The 18065-nt window shown below is 34.7% G+C and overlaps 1 protein-coding gene and 1 pseudogene across 4 annotated transcripts in view; one reads left to right on the top strand and one right to left on the bottom strand.

Moving 5' to 3' along the window:
• Kifap3 (kinesin associated protein 3) overlaps positions 1 to 18065 on the bottom strand; it is a 139674-nt gene that overhangs the window by 117271 nt on the left and 4338 nt on the right. For all 4 annotated transcript variants that reach the window (XM_076872969.2, XM_076872968.1, XM_076872967.1 and 1 more), the window contains exon 2: positions 652 to 783. In XM_076872969.2, coding sequence (XP_076729084.1) covers positions 652 to 783 — 132 coding nt within the window. The remainder of the gene's footprint in view (positions 1 to 651; positions 784 to 18065) is intronic.
• LOC143379242 (large ribosomal subunit protein eL13 pseudogene) lies at positions 10149 to 10846 on the top strand (annotated as a pseudogene).

Raw genomic sequence — 18065 nt, 5'->3', positions numbered from 1 at the left:
CTACCAAGACATAGGATAGAAATTCTAAGTAGATACCAAGTCAAAATATTTTATGGAGGAAAAAGGATTGAGGGAGACATTACTAGGCAATCTCAAATGTCTCTATTTCCCCAAACTTTTAGAAGGAAGGTGAGATAATCACCTATAGAACAGGTTAATGAAAAAGGCCAGTTCCCAAAGGACTCTTGCCAAAGCAGGAAGGAAAGACTGTTAGGATACTGGGAGATCTAAGATCAACTGCTTGAGTCAGAAAAATCTTGTCTTACTACTAACATCTTTCAGAGGACTAGATTTTCAAGGGAGGAATTCAATGTCTTTTCAATATTTGAAAGTCATATTACTTCCTGCAAATTCAGGGAAAAAAGAACACAAAATTCCTTAAGATCTAAATTTCCTATGTTAAACTAACAAGTCCTTAATAAACATATCTTTCATGATTGATTTTACAAGTTAGTAGTTACAAAAACCTTACTTTCTCTGGAATAAATAAACTTCATATTTATAATTAAATATAATCTTTCCTTTAATAATATGAAGTACTTCTGAAAGAATTATAATCACTTATCATATGAAGATTAAATAATGTTAGATTTGTATAAAGTCTGTATAAGGTTACTACTTTCAAAATGTACACAAATGAAGAAAACTTACATTTTTTGGCATTCCTTTCTTTCTCCCAACATGGGATCCCCCATTTCTCCAAGAATGGTAGCTTCCACTTCATATTGAACAATGAGTGCTTTTTCTGATGGATGTACATCAATATTCCCTCCTTTAACTTTCCTATAACACAAAATAAAAAAGAGCCACATTAAAAACTCATAAAATGTCCATGGTTTTTAACTTAGCTTCTCTTCTAAACTCCATGGACTGAATTAGCATATGCCTTTAGTAATCAGATTTACTCTGAACCTGGGACAAGAAATAACTCTTTTTCTACAACTTTATACCATATATATAATTTCAAGTCCTGGAGAAAGTACCTTTATGAATAGTGCTACCTTAGAAAAAATATATTTACCCAAAGAATCATGCATTAAAACAAGTGAATGAAACACAATTAAGATAGCCTTGGAGAGAATGATCTCATCTGAAAGCTAGCTATTTCCCACCAAAGATAGCTGCATCTAAATTTTATTTTTTTATTGTTCAAAACATTACAATGCTCTTGACATATCATATTTCATACATTTGATTCAACTGGGTTATGAACTCCCATTTTTACCACGTGTACAGTTTGCAGAATCACATTGGTTACACATCCACGTTTATACATACTGCCATACTAGTGTCTGTTGTATTTTGCTGCCTTTCCTATTTTAAAAAATTAACTACTGTACATTGAAGCTTACAGTCTAGTTAGATCAGCAATTAATGTGATAGTAAGATATACAGAAGGAAAAAGTTTGTAAGGAATGAAAGCAGTCAGAAACCAGCAAAAATCAAGGAATTAGGAAATCAGATATGGACATAAATTTAAAAGGATGGTACAAATTCTAAAAGATAATGAACAGAAGTTCAAGCTAGGGGTTCATGGTGCTGAATTTATATATGTACATAGGAAAGTGCCTGTTTAGATATGGCTATGCATTATGTCTGCATGCAACCTATGACAAGTGCGCTTCTGATGTGGATTGCTGATTTAGTAAGAAAACTGTTTTTATCATAATGATGTCCATAAAAATTTATGTTTGTAATATCACTATGTGGTAGTTTTATCTTAAATGCTTACTTAATTTAATATAGCACTTATAATGTTTAGCATTTATAATGTTGAATGTTTACTGACACAATTTCAAAAGGCTTTACTTGGATGCCATCAATTAGGTGAAAAAATTTAAGCTATTTTTGGAATAAAATGATATTCTACTTGAAAAGCATCATAATTGATATCAAACTGATATCTTTAAATTGCAAATTTCTTCTAGTTTTCAATACTTTTGCTTCATTTTGTTTTTATATGCTAAATTATTTTACAAAAAGTTCGTACTTTTTATGTCATTGAAAAGTCATGTTTCACAAAGTAAATAAAAAATATACCTTCTATAACTGCAATGATAAATTGTCACCTTTGGGTAGTGTAATTTGTTTTGTTTGTTTTTTTACAATAGTGGGATTGAACCCAGGGCCTCACACATGCTAGGCAAGAGCATTACCACTGGGCTACATACCCGTTCCTTAAGCATAGTGTTCTTAATTACTGACTTGTGAAGTGCACCCTTGTTTCTAGATTTCATGTGATATATATTATGATGACGGCTAACATACATAATAAATGGTGATAACTAGTGTCACGTTCATTATCATTTTCCCTGAGAAACAATAATGTGGTTCTTAATTTTTTAATAAATAGGTACTTTTTTAAAAAAAATGTTGTTGTCAAAAGAATTTATTGCAAAATAAAGTTGGACCAAATAATAAGAAAAACAAACAGTTATATATTTACAACTATGCAACAAATCACAAAGCCAATGTAGAACGTGTTCAAACTACTCTCTATGTATTCTGTGGCAGGATTGCTCAGCATCTACTTTCTATATATTTTTCACAAATAACCCAACATATAAGTTCCTACCAAGGGGCTTCATAGCATCTTCCTGCACTTTGCCATACCCATAACATGGCATAATAGGCTGCTTAAAGAGAAACTCTATCATCTGCTCATATGTCCAACACAGTGTTAGACAAGACAATGGCAGAAGCTGAAAATACAAAGTGGAAATCTACCAAATTCATCCCAGCTTATTTTAGTGAAATGCCTAATGATATCTCATTTTAAAAAATAACAGCCCAGTGTGATTGGAACGTGCCTGTAATTCCTAAGGACTTGGGAAGCTGAAGCAAGAGAATTGCAAGTTCAAGACCAGCCTCAGCAAGTTAGCAAGGCCCTAAGCAACTTTGCAAGACTGTCTCAAAACAAAAAAATTAAAAGGGCTGGGGATATGAGTCAGTGGTTAATAACTCCTAGGTTCAATCCTCAGTACCAAAAAATAAATAAATAAAAATGAAAAAATAAATTGGGAGAAATGCTAAAATTGATAGCACAGGGGAGCAATAAATGTCTAGGGCAAAGCAGCAAAAAATGATGAGAGCCTAATCAAATCTGATTCTTTTATTGTCTCTCCAAAGCTACTCTCCAGGAATTATTTGTTCATTCCCATGCACAAATAAATACAATAAAATGTCTCAAGTGAGAAACCAAAAGGAAAAAAAAGTCCCTCATTAACACTTTTTATTGCTACTTTCAAAACTCCTTTGGCAGAGTCATAGTAACAAAAACTGCATGGTATTGGCATAAAAACAGATTCATAGACCAATGGTACAGAACAGAAGACACAGAGACAAACTGACACAGATACAATCATCACATTCTTTCAAAGGTGCCAAAAACATATATTACATTTGAGTAAAGACAGCCTTTTTAACAAATGGTGCTGGGAAAACTGATATAATCCATATGTAGAAGAATGAGACTATATACCCTTCTCTCTGACTCTGCAGTAAAGTGAACTAAAAAATGGATCAGAGACCCAGAAAACTATGCAGAAACCAGAAACTATGCAATTTTTAGAAGAAAACATAAGGCCAACACTCCAACATGTAAGCACAGGCAACAACTTTCTCAACAGAACTCCTAAAGCTTAGGAAATAATGCCAAGAGTTAATAAATGGGATGCATCAGATTATAAAACTTCTGCACAGCAAAGGAAACAATTAAGAGGGTCAAGAGAGGAATATTATTCAGCAATAAAAGAGAATAAAATCATAGCATCTGCAGATAAATGAATGGAGGTAGAGAAGATAATGCTAAATGAAGTTAGCCAATCCCCAAAAAACAAATGCTGAATGTTTTCCCTGATATAAGGAGGCTGATTCATAGTGCGGTAGGGATGGGGAGTGTGGGAGGAATAGATGAACTCTAGATAGGGCAGAGGAGTGGGGGGGAAAGGAGGGGGCATGGGGTTAGAAATGATGGTGGAATGTGATGGACATTATTATCCAAAGTGCATATATAAAGACATGAATTGGTGTGAATATACTTTGTGTACAACCAGAGATATGAAAAATTGTGCTCTATATGTGTAATAAGAATTGTAATGCTGTCATATATAAATTTAAAAAATAATATAAAAAAGAAGGTAAAGAGAACCTATAGAATGGGAGAAAATCTTTGTTAGCTACTCTTTTGAGACAGGATTAATATCCAGAATATATAAAGAATTCAAAAAACTTAATACATGAACAAAAACCAAATAACACAGACACTTCTCATAAGAAATACAAATGACCAACAAATACATGAAAAAATGCTCAACATCATTAGCAACTATGGAGATGCAAATCAAAACTACACTGAGATTTTATCCCACTCCAATCAGAATGGCAGCCATGAAGAATACAAACAATGGGGGCTAGGGTTGTGGCTCAGCAGTAGAGCCTAGCATCTGCGAGGTGCTGGGTTCGATCCTCAGCACCATATAAAAATAAAAACAAATAAGAATAAAGGTATTGTGCCCAACTTAAAAAAAAAAAAAAAGAATACAAACAATTGACGAGTGCTGGAGAGGATGTGGAGAAGAAGGAACATATATTGTTGGTGGGATTGTAAATCAGTATAACCACTATGGTAATTCCTAGTCAAAAGACTAGGAATGGAAACACCCAGTCAATGACCCAGCTATACAACTCCTGTTATTTATTCTAAAGAATTTCAGTCATCTTATTATAGCAATACATGCATATCCATATTTATAACAGCACAATTCACAATTGTGAATTGTCAAAGTATGAAAAAAAAATTGTCAAACTATGAAACCAGCCTAGGTGTCCATCAGTGGATGACTGGATAAAGAAATTATGGTGTATATACATAATGGAATTTTATTTAGCCATAAAGAATAAAATTATGTTATTTCCAGGAAAATGAATGGAACTTGAGAAAATTAGATTAAGTCAAATTAGCCAAATTCATAAAGTCAAAGGTTGTATGTTTTCTCTCATCTGTGGAAGCTAAAGAAGATAAAATTGTGTGTATGTAATCTCATGAAAACTGAAGGGAAATCAGTAGAGTATAGAAAAAGGACCAGGAAAAAGGAAGAGGGGAAGAAAAGAAGAAATATTGGGGAATGTATATTGGCCAAATTATATTGCTGTATTGTGTGCACGTAGGAATATGCAACAAATCCCATTCTCATGTATAACTATAATGCATTGATAAAAATGGAAATAAAACTACTTTGTTTTTGATAATTGCTTTAAATATTCTATTCACTGGTGAATCCATTCCAGTAAGATTTTGGCTCCCACACCAACCCTATGAAAAGGTCATAATTTCCTCCTCCCTGTTGCTCTCGATTTTGCTCTTCAACTTACCTGTTGATTATTTTTGTGTTTCCTCAGGGTTAGTAATACAATTTAAACTTTTTTTCATATAAATAATTATATCAGCAACATTTACAATGTCTTTTTTTCTTATTGTTTTGACACAAATGTAGCCATATACATAAATGAAACAAATATTTCATGAAATAATGCCTGTTCTTACCATGTGAAATACATTCTGTTCTACTCACAACCCACTGAAACACTATGTGACCTGGAGCTTGCAAACAAAACCTCATTTATTGAATAATATTAATTATGCCTTTATATTTACCTCTATTTCTAGGCTTTTTATTTTATTCAACTGGTCTAATTGATAGATTTTTATATCCATACTTAATGTGCCCCCCCTCCTCACCTGGTTTTTAAAATTTTTTCTCAGTATTGGAGGACCTTTGCTCCTCCACTCAAAATTCCAGAATTGTCTTTAAAATTAGGTAAAATCCCTTTCGTGACATTGACCGAGATATCATAAATCAAAATACTTCTTAAGGCACCTGTCCATAAACATGGCAAATATATTAAAGTTTTAATTTTCTTTCGGTGAACTTATGTCAGTTTCTGTAGGAAGGCCATATTCATCCCAAGTATGTTATATTGTTAATTGCTTTTGTAAATAACTTGTTTCTAACTGGATTTTTAAAATTCAGTTTTAGGGATGAGAAGTATAGAGATGTTCTATCCAACCACTGTTGCTTAACTACTATGTTCAATACTTTGATTACATTTTCCTTACAGACAGTTACATGATTCGTAAATAATATCAGTTTTATTTCTTCTCTTCATATCCTTTTTTGTTTGGGGGGGTACCAGGAATTGAACTCAGGGGCACTGGACTACTGAGCCACATCCCTAGCCCTATTTTGTATTTTATTAGAGACAGGTTCTCACAGAGTTGCTTAGCACCTTGCTAAATTGCTGAGGCTGGCTTTGAACTCACAATCCTCCTGCCTCCGCCTCCGGAGCCTCTGGGATTACAGGCCTGTGCCAGCACACCCAGCTTATCTTCATGTCTTTATACTTTTTCTTAGGTTACTACCTGTTTAGGAACCCTATGATATGTTGAAGTGGTTAAAATAGGTCTCCTTAGTTCATTCTTAATGTTAAAGGAAATATTTCTACAGTTTCCTCATGAAATACATTTATATCATTATTTCTTTTCATTTATGACTTGGGCTTTCTTCCTTAAATAATTCATGTGCAGTAAATAAAAGCCATCAAATGTTTTTATACATCCACTGGATGACCAATGTGTGTTATTCTTCAATCATTAATGTACCAAATCAAATCCATTGAATACATTAAACTACACCTATATTCTTAGGATAAATACAATCTGATAATACATTCTTGCTTTTCAGAGATATTGGCTTATAATTTACTTTTCTAATAATGTCCCTTTCCTGATTTTTCACATGGAGATTTTTCTGAATTCTCAATAGGAGTTAGTCATGGAATATCCTCTTTCTATATTCATTAGAAGAGTTGTATAAATCTAGAATCATTTATTCCCTGAAAAATTAATTAGAATTTGACTTAAAACTAAGGATAGCCGATTCTACCAGTATAAAATAAAACTCTTCTCTTTGATATTTTTCTTAAAAGTCCATTGTATTTGATTACTTAGTCACTCCAGTTTTCTTTTTCTTTTTATATATATTTTTAGTACCTTTACTTTGTTGTTTATTTTTACGTGGTGCTGAGGATTGAACCCAGCGCCTCACATGTGTGAAGCAAGTACTGAGCCACAACCCCAGCCCCCACACTCCAGTTTCTTATGTTTACTAATGATGGCATCCTTGGATTAGTTTATCTATGTCTATATTTAAAGGCATGTTTTTCTGAGTGTGACATATAGTTGGGTCTTGCTATTCCTTTATTTTTTTGTGTGTTTTCTAACCAATATTGATTTCCTGACTTTTAATTGGAGTGTTCTGACTCGTACTGTCCAATATAATAGTCACTACCCCATACATAAGTCTATTTAAAGATGAATTTAAATATATTACATCCCCAAAATAATAAATGTGATTTCTTAGCTGTACCAACCATTTTAAAGTGCTCATTAGTCATACAGCTAGTAAGTACTGGACAATGCAGATAAAAGACATTTTTTTTTACCAGTGGAAAGCTCTATTGGAAAGCACTGTTTAGAGCACCTTAATGTCAAAGGATCCAACCATGGATGGATTCAGGTCTACCATTTTATTTTATATTTCTTGTTTGGCACTTCTATATTTTGATTATTTTTTCAAATAATCTTTTGGATTATTTAGGGTTTCTAAAATTCCATTTTAATTTTTCTACTGAATGTTTTAGCTATGCATTTTAAGTTGTTTTTAGTGGTTACTGTAGGCAAAACAATACTTTGGTTAACTTTTTTTCCACAGGATACTTAAGAATTAATATTGTATTCCTTCACAAAATTGTAGTTGTATTGCCTGCCCCCACCTTAATAGTATAGTTGTCACATGCATTTTTTTTACATCTACATAGATTATAAGCCTACACATAAGTTTTATAATTTCTGCTTATAATTTTGACATAGTTTAGAGTTTAAGAGGGCAAATAAGCTTTTATATTTACACAAACATTTAGAATTTCTGATGATTTTCATATGGGTAACATCAAAATAATTTTATATTTCTATTACTAATATAAAACTTAGTAATGGAGGTTGAGAGGATTAGTAGCTTAAATCAATGCTACTTTTAAGAAAATCTAAAACACTGAGAACAATAATGTGTGTGTGTGTGTGTGTGTGTGTGTGTGTGTGTGTGTACCTGTTTGAAGTCACACTAATAAGGCAGGAAAAAAATGACCATACCAAGTTCCAGAATAAAATGAAAATGAAGAGAGGTAACTTTGAATGTGAGGCTGCTTTTCCCTAGAGGTGTTTATTAATTGAAAAGACATAACTGAGAGGCTTAGAATCTTTTATTAGGGACACAAAAATTGTAGTACAGGCTGCATTAAACAGCAGTGGCACTGTTAAAGCTCCAAACTCTGAGTGGAAAACAGGAGGACTGCTTTCCTGTTTTGAAACTGACTGGTTTCCTCTTAAAGTCTGCTGCAAGGGGCTTCCCTTTTTTTCACTTGGAACTCTAGCAGGACAACATGGCTATGTGGTCAAAGAAATAGGTGGAAACCAAGCACACAAATTATTGCCCTCTAGGGCAAAGAATAGTTGAGTCAAAAAAAAAAAAAAAGTTGGGGGGGGGGAATGCTAAATGTCTCAAAAGTCCAAGGGAGTTAAGACTTTTAGGAGAACAAAGGTTTTCTACCTAGAAAAAGGAATCTAGAAATCTATGAACACTCTTAGGATAGGACACCCCAGCAGAAAAGAACTCAGAAGACCATAAACTTTTACTTCTAGTTAATCTTTATGCTCTGTGCAAACAGGAAGTGAAGGCTAAGGTACAGTGATATGTCACCTAGCTAAGTGTAAAAACCAATGTCCAAACAAAGCCAATCTGAAATGAACTTCTGTCTTCCCTCCCTCTTCCCTTCTTGGCATATCATAATATTCAACATACCTAGTTTTCAACAAAATATTATGAAGCATGCAAAGAAACAAGAATCCATGTCCCAGTTACAGAAGAAAAATGTTTAAGAGAAACTGTCTGTGGTTTGGTACACACAGTGGATTACTAGATAAAGACTTTTTTAAAAACATGTCTTAAATATGCTCAAAGAGCTAAAGGAAATCAAAAAACTAAATGAAGTCAGGAAAACAATGTTTAAAAAAATCACAAAATATATAAAGCACCTAGATTTAAAATAATAGAGCTGAAAAATACAATAATGAAAATAAAAAATTACAACAGGTTATCAATAGCAGATTTGACTAGACAGGATAAGAATCATCAAACTTGAAAATAGGTCGAATTAAATTAACCAGTCTGAGATACAGAAAGAAAAACAGAATGAAAAAAAAAAAATTAAGGGTACAGAACCTATGAAACAATAAGAAACATTATAATCACATTATTGAAAGCCAAATATTTTCAAGATAGAGAATCTTGAAAATAGCAAGAAATAAGTGACTTATTATGTAGAAGGGGTCCTTTCGCCAAACCTCAACAAAAATTATGGAGGACAGAAGGCAATGGATAACATAAAGTGCTGAATGAAAAAATTGTCAACCAGGAATTTTATATCCAGAGAAACCACCCGAGAGAATTATGGAGAAATTAACAAATTCCAAGACAAACAAAATCTTAAGAGTATACCAGCCCTATAGCAAATGCTAAAAAAGGGAGCCCTTAAGTCTGAAGTGAAAGGACCATGTGAAAAAATTTTAAAAAGTGGTAAAGGTAACTATATAGGTAAATAGAAAAAGCCAATATTATGATGTTTTGAATTTGAAATGCCTTTTCCTCCATATTATTTAAAAGAAGAATGTGTAAAATAATAATTACAAATATACCTATAACAATATAAAGGAGTGTTGAAAATGAAGGAGTATAGTTTTTATATATTACTGAAGCTCAAACAAAATTTGTTATAAGCTTAGGAAGTTAATTATAATCCTCAAATAAATGACTAAAAGATATATACAAAAATGAGAATCAAAACTATAAAATACAGAGAACAATGGATAATCTCAGAATAAAAAAGATATGACATACAGAAACAAATAGCAAAATGACAGATGTAAATCCCTATCAGTAAGTTACTTTAAATACAAATGAACTTAACTCTCAGGCAATGACTAGCAGAATGGATAATTAAGAAATGACCCATGGGGCCTTTCCGCCCTCCGATTCCGTGCAAGAGGCAGCCATGGCGCCCAGCTGGAATGGCATGATCCTGAAGCCCCACTTCCACAAGGACTGGCAGCGGCGCGTGGCCACGTGGTTTAACCAGCCGGCCCGGAAGATCCGCAGGCGCAAGGCCCGGCAAGCCAAAGCGCGCCACATCGCGCCGCGCCCTGCGTCGGGACCCATCCGGCCCACAGTGAGGTGCCCCACGGTGCGGTATCACACCAAAGTCCGAGCCTGCAGGGGCTTCAGCCTGGAGGAGTTGAGGGTGGCAGGCATCCACAAGAAGGTGGCCCTGACTATTGGCATCTCGGTGGATCCCAGGAGGCGGAACAAATCCACTGAGTCCCTACAGGCCAACGTGCAGCGGCTGAAGGAGTATCGCTCCAAGCTCATCCTCTTCCCCAGGAAGCCCTCCGCCCCCAAGAAGGGAGACAGCTCTGCTGAAGAACTCAAACTGGCCACCCAGCTAACAGGACCAGTGATGCCCATCCGGATCGTGTACAAGAAGGAGAAAGTCAGAGTCATCACCGAAGAGAAGAACTTCAAAGCATTTGCCAGCCTCCGCATGGCTCGCGCCAACGCCCGGCTCTTTGGCATCAGGGCAAAAAGGGCCAAGGAAGCTGCAGAACAGGATGTCGAAAAGAAAAAATAAAGCACTGTGGGGTCTTGTAATAAATGCTCTCCATGAAGCTAAAAAAAAAAAAAAAAAGAAAAGAAATGACCCATGGGGGCTGGGGATGTGGCTCAAGCGGTAGCACGCTTGCCTGGCATGCGTGCTGCCCGGGTTCGATCCTCAAAACCACATACAAACAAAGATATTGTGTCTGCCGATAACTTAAAAAAAATAAATATTAAAAATTCTCTCTCCCTCTCTCCCTCTCTCTTTAAAAAAAAAAAAAAAAAGGAAGAAATGACCCATGTATATGCTGTTTATAAAAGACTCACTTTAGATCCAAAGACATGAATATAGTTTCAAAGTAAAGGATGGAAAACCAGTATCCAAAGAAGGGTGGAACTACTACACAAATATCAGACTTTAAAAATTGTTACAAAAAACAAAGACTATATACTGACTGTTTTAGCCAGTTTTACATCCCTACGACCAAAATATCCAACAAGAACAACTTAGAGGAGGTGAAGTTTATTTTGGCTCACAGTATCAGAGGTCTGAGTCTATAGATGGCCAATTCCATTGTTCGGAGCACAAGGTAAGGCAGAATATGACAAGAGAAGGGCATGGGAGAGGAAAGCTGCTTCACTCATGGCAGCAAGGAGAGAAAGAAAGGGGGAAGGGGTCCACAGGGAAGAAGCACCCTTCTAGGACAGTCCTATCCTAAGTGATCCACCTCCTTCTGCCACATGCCACATGCCTAAAGCTCCCAAACTAGGATGGACTGATTCAAACTAGGTTATAGCTCTTATGATGTAATCATTTTACCTCTGAATATTCCTGCATTAAACACAGGAGCTTTTGGAGGATACCTCATATCCAAAACATAATATTGACAACAGGGTAAATCAGTCTAAAAGATATAAAAATTATAAACATATGTACCTAACAACTAAATGAAGCAAAAGTTAACAGAATGAAAAGGAAATATAAACATTTCTATAATAGTTAAAGACTTCAATATAATAATTTGAATAATGACTAGAACTACATAGATGGCCAATAACAAAGGATTTGAATAGTATAAGCCAATTAGACCTAGGACACATATAAAGGAATTTCCACCCCAAACAGTATATGTATGATATGTATGTATGTGTGTGTGTGTGTGTGTGTGTGTATATATTATTCTTAAGTGTTCAAGGAATATTCTTCTGTATAGATCATATGTTACTAAACAACTCACAAATTTTAAAAGACTGAGATTATACAGACTATGTTCTCTATTCACAAGTGAATGAAACTAAAAATCAATAATGATAGGAAAAATAGAAAATTCACAAGAATGTGGAAATTAAATAACCCACACCTAAACTACCAATGGGAAAAAATCATAATAATAATAATCAGAAAATACTTTGAGATGAATGCAAATGGAAATAATACTCCAAAAGTAGTGCTCAGAGGGAAATGTAAAGCTAGATTTCAAATCAATAACTGAATTTTATACCTTAGAAACTAGAAAAAGAAGAGCAAAATTTACATCCCAAGCTAACAGAAAGAAACAATAAAAATAAGAAATAAAAAAAAGGACTGGGATTGTGGCATGCCGGAAGAGAGCTTGCCTAGCATGCACGGGGCCCTGGGTTCGATCCTCAGCACCATATAAAAATAAATGAATAGAATAAAAGATAAAAAAGAAAAAGAAATAGAAAAAGAATAGAGAAAAATCAAGGAAATAAAGTTGTATGAAAACATCAACAAAACTGACACATTTATTTAGATAGATTAAGAAAAAGGACTCCAATTACCAGATCAGAAATGAAAGTAGAACTTCACTACTGACCTTATAAAAATAAAGAAATATTATAAGAGAGTAATATGAACTATATGCCAATTAACTAGATAATCTAAGTGAAAGGTAAAGTTCTTACAAATACACCTACCACCCAAAACTGACACAAAAGAGAAAAAAAATGACTAGAACTACAAGAGTTTGAATCAGTAGTCAAAAAAAAAAAAAAAAAAAAAAAACTCTTAATAAAGAAAAGCCCAGGACCAGAGGGATTCACTGGTGATTTCTAACAAACATTTAAAGAATTAATACCAGCCCTTCTCAAACTTCTCCCCCTCAAAAAAATGGAAGAGGAGAAGAAACATTTCTAAATTCATTTCATGAGGCTACCATTATCCTGATATGAAAAAAAAAAAAACATAGAAAAATATCCTTTGTGGCTACAGAGGCAAATGTTCTCAAAATAAAAGCAAATAGAATCCAGCAGCATATTAAAAGGACTGCATACCATGGCCAAGTGAGTTTTACAAGGATAATTCACATTAATGAGTTATTCAAGGAAAACAAGGATAATTTATATTCATGTAATACATACTAATAGAATGAATAAAAAATATATGATTACTCTAATTGATGAAGGGAAAACATGACAAAACCCACCACCCTTCCATGACAAAAGCACTCAATAAATTTGGAATATAAGAAAGATCACTTAACATGATAAAAGGCATGCATGGAAAATCTACACTTAATATTCAATGGTGTAAGAATGAAAGCCTTCCCTTAAGATTAGGAACAAAACCAGTGTCTATTTTTGACACTTCTATTCAACATAGTACTGGAAATTTGAGTCTGAGCAATAAGGCATGGAGAAAAAAACCTAAAATTTTTCCTAAAAATTTAAACCCCAAATTTAAAACTTTTGCATAAGAAAGGACACTATCAAGGTAGCAAAGAGACAACTCAGGAAATGGGACAGATTGGAAATAAAGAAGTAAAATTATCTGTATCTTCAGATAACAATTTTACATTTAGAATATTCTTTAAAATGCACAAAAAATCCCGTTAGAGCGAACGAACAAATTCAGCAAAGTTGCAAAATACACCAGGATTTGTTAAAAAGTTAATTGCATTTCTATATGTTAGCAGTGAAAAAGAAATTAAGAAAACAATTCCATTTATAATAGTGTTAAAATATTTAGATATAAATATAACCAAGGAGGTGCAATACTGCCGCAGTCTGGCTGGGCACAATTCATGAGCCACTTACCAAGCAGAAATGAACTTTATTTTTAGAACACACATGCCGCACCACACGAGCTCTTCAGAAATTCCCTCAGAGCCCAACTGCCACCACCGGCTTCCCACAAGCCTCTCAAAGCCCCCACTCCTCCTGCTCTTGAGGCTGATTGGCTGGGTTGTGTGGGCGGAGCCAAAAGAGTCCCCCAATGAGCAGCTCCGTGGTCTGAAAGGGCGGGGAAACAGCCCAATGAGCATCATCACAGAGGAGCCAACAGCTTGCAGCTAGAAGTTTGCTGGGGCCACTGTGAGCCAATCATCAGCTGGCAGCTGGAAGTTTGCTGGGGCCCCTTTAGCTGTGGCTCTCAACATCTCCCCCTCTCCTCAGTGGCCCCTGACTAAAGAAAAGATACAAGCAGCCCATGACCTTGTCAAACAACAATTAGCGGAAGGACATATACAACCTTCTGTATCTCCCCATAATACTCCCATTTTTGTCATCAAAAAGAAATCTGGTAAATGGAGATTATTGCAAGATTTAAGAGCCATTAATAATGAGATGGTTATTATGGGACCTGCTCAATCGGGGATTCCCCAGTTGTCTGCTTTGCCAAAAACCTGGTATGTTTTAGTTATAGATATTAAAGATTGTTTTTTTTCAATTCCAATTCATCCTGAGGATAGTCCACATTTTGCATTTACTATCCCTGCACTGAATCATGAAGGCCCTGATCAGAAATATGAATGGAAAGTATCCCCTCAAAGGATGGCTAACAGCCCAACTATGTGTCAAATTTATGTTAACAAAGCAATCCAGCCACTTAGAAATCAAAATCCTGAACTACAAATATTTCACTATATGGATGATGTATTATTAGCACACAAAGATTAAAACACATTGCTAGAATGTTATGCCACACTTACAAACTTATTAAAAAATTGTAATCTAGAGATAGCAATAGATAAAGTACAATTAAATTTTCCAATTAATTATTTAGGAGTTCTATTATCTTCAACCATGGTCCGTCCACCAAAAATTCAAATACGAGTAGATCAACTCAAATCACTTAATGACTTTCAAAAGTTATTAGGAGACATAAATTGGATAAGGCCTTATCTAGGCATACCAACAGGAGAGTTGGGACTTTTATTTGATATCCTAAAAGGTCCATCAGATCCAAATTCACCCCGAATGTTAACGCCTGAAGCAAGAAAGGCATTAAAAATCATTGAAACATATATGGAAAATATGCATTTGGATATAATTGATATGTTTGCCTTTATTATTTATTGTACTACCAACAAAAAATATTCCTAAAGGAGTATTTTGGCAAGAAGGTACATTATTATGGTGGATACATTTATCTTATTCTCCTAACACTATTTTAGTAGGTATCCTGAGGCTGTAGGACAATTAATACTCAAAGGAATAAAAGCAGCAAAGGGAGTGTTTGGAATTTCTCCCAATAAAATTATTACTCCATATACTATGGATCAAATTGATGAGATAGCTAATGAGTTAAATACTTGGGCAATAATCATGTACAAATCTAATGTTTCATTTGATAACCACTTACCATCTAATCCTTTATTGTCTTTTTGGTCATTGCATCCTGTAATTTTTCCAAAAATGACAAGAAAAACACCTATCATGAATGCTCCAAATATATTCACTGATGGGTCAAATAATGGTACAGCAGCAATAGTTACACCTGATCAAACTTTTACATTTTTAATACTGAAACAATCAGCTCAAAAGGTAGAGCTTAATGCAGTATTACAAGCTTTTGTGATGTTTAAAGATTCTGTATTTAATTTATTTTCCGATAGTCGGTATATAGTTAATGCTATAGTGTCCCTTGAAGATGCTGGTAGGATTTCTCCTTCCTCTACTGTTTTCTCTTTGCTTTCCGCTATACAAAGTCTAATTTGGGACAGAAAAGATCCATTCTTTATAGGACATATCAGGGCACATACAGGATTGCCTGAAGCCCTTAGTTTGGGCAATGGTTTAGCAGATAAAACTACATATGACATACATATTTTCTCTACACTAGAAGAAGCTACAAATTTTCATAAAAAGTTCCATGTCAATGCTAATACTTTACAAAAGCGTTTTAAAATAACTAAGGAACAAGCTAGACAAATAATAAAACAATGTCAAAATTGTGTGACTTTTTTACCACAAGTTAATCTTGGAGTCAATCCTAGAGGACTGATACCTAACCATATTTGGCAGATGGACGTCACACACTTGCCAGAATTTGGAAAATTAAAATATTTGCATGTTATAGTTGATACTTCTTCCAGATTTTTGATGGGCTCCCTTCATGCCGGAGAAAAAAACTAAAGATATTATAGCTCATTGCTTTCAAAATTCTGCCACTGTGGGCGTTCCAAAACAGTTAAAAACAGATAATGCCCCTGGTTATACTTCTACCTCTTTTAAACAATTTTGCTCATCATTTGGCATTACTCATATAACAGGAATCCCATATAATTCACAGGGACAAGGCATAGTTGAAAGAGCTCATCAAACTATTAAAATGTACTTATTAAAGCAAAAGAGGGAATTGGGAATGGGTATATATTCCCCAAAATTAAACTTAAAATAACCCTTTTTACTCTAAACTTTTTAAATTTGGATTCATCAGAACTTGGTGCTGATAATGCCAAGGTCGAGGGTTCGTTCCCCATACGGGCCACCAAATGCCACAGTCTGGCTGGGCACAATTCAGGAGCCACTTATCAAGCAGGAACGAACTTTATTTTTAGAACACACACGCTGCACCACACGAGCTCTTCAGGAATTCCCTCAGAGCCCAATTGCCACCACTGGCTTCCCACAAGCCTCTCAACCCCCCCACTCCTCCTGCTCTTGAGGCTGATTGGCTGGGTTGTGTGGGCGGAGCCAAAAGAGTCCCCCAATGAGCAGCTCCATGGTCTGAAAGGGTGGGGAAACAGTCCAATGAGCATCACCACAGAGGAGCCAATCAGCTGGCAGCTGGAAGTTTGCTGGGGCCACTGTGAGCCAATCATCAGCTCGCAGCTGGAAGTTTGCTGGGGCCCCTTTGGCTGTGGCTCTCAACACAACACATACTGAGAACTATAAAACATTGTTTAAGAAATTAACAACAACTAAATAAATGAAAAGACATCTTGTGTTCATGGACTGGATGACTTAATTTTAAGATGGCAGTATTTTCCCAAGTAATTTACTGATTTAATATGGTCCCTATCAAAGACTCAATAGCCTGTTTTGCAGAAATGGAAAGGCCAAGTCTAAAACTCACATGGAAACACAAAGGACCCTGAATAACTAAAACAATCTTGGTTAAGTAACAACAAAGTTGGAAGACCCAATCTCAAAGTTGGAAGATATCCCAATTTCAAAACTTATAACAAAGCTTCAGTAATCAAAATAGTGAGGTACTAGCACAAGGACAAATGTTCAAAACACTGGAATAGAATTGAGATTCCATAGATAAACCCCTACACCTCCACAGTCAATTTCAGCAAAGATGCTCACACCATTAATGGAAAGAACAATCTTATTAACAGATGATGCTAGGAAAACTGCATATCCACATGTAAAAGAATAAAATTGGACCCTTACCACACTTCATATATGGTAATTAATTCAAAATGGATAAGATATAAATTTAAGAACTATAACTATAAAATGCTTAGAATAAATCATAAGGGAAGCTTTCCTGATCTTGGATTTAGCAATGGTTTCTGAAAAGATATCAAAAGTAAGAGCAACTAAGAAAAAATAAATTGGACTTCACTAAAACTTAAAACTTTTGCACAATAAAGGATGCTATCAAGATAAAAAAAGACTACCCTACCCAGGAAATAGAACAAAATGTCTGTAGATTATGTATAAGGATCTACTAACCAGAATACATTTGTAAAAACTCTGAGAAGATAATAGAAATGGCTAAGCACACAAAAAGAAGCTCAATGCTACTAGTAACTATGGAAATACAAATCAAAATAAGATACCACTTTACAAGACCTAGAATGACCATAATTGTAAAATAAACAAAAATAAAACAACCAAGAAAATAATAGATGTAGGTGAGAAGGTGAAAGAGTGGAACTCTCATATACTGCAGGCAGGAATATTACACTTTCACAAGGTGCAGCCACTGTAGAAAATGCTTTAGTGATTTCTCAATAAGTTGAACAAAGAATTATCATATGACACAGCAACTCCACACTTAGGTATATATCAAAGATGGTAAACACATGTTCAAACAAAAACTTT

Source organism: Callospermophilus lateralis, chromosome 13 (assembly GCF_048772815.1).
Source record: "Callospermophilus lateralis isolate mCalLat2 chromosome 13, mCalLat2.hap1, whole genome shotgun sequence".
Taxonomy (NCBI): Eukaryota; Metazoa; Chordata; class Mammalia; order Rodentia; family Sciuridae; genus Callospermophilus; species Callospermophilus lateralis.
Note: the sequence above shows the minus strand (reverse complement) of the source record. Positions and strands in the feature narration are given on the sequence as shown.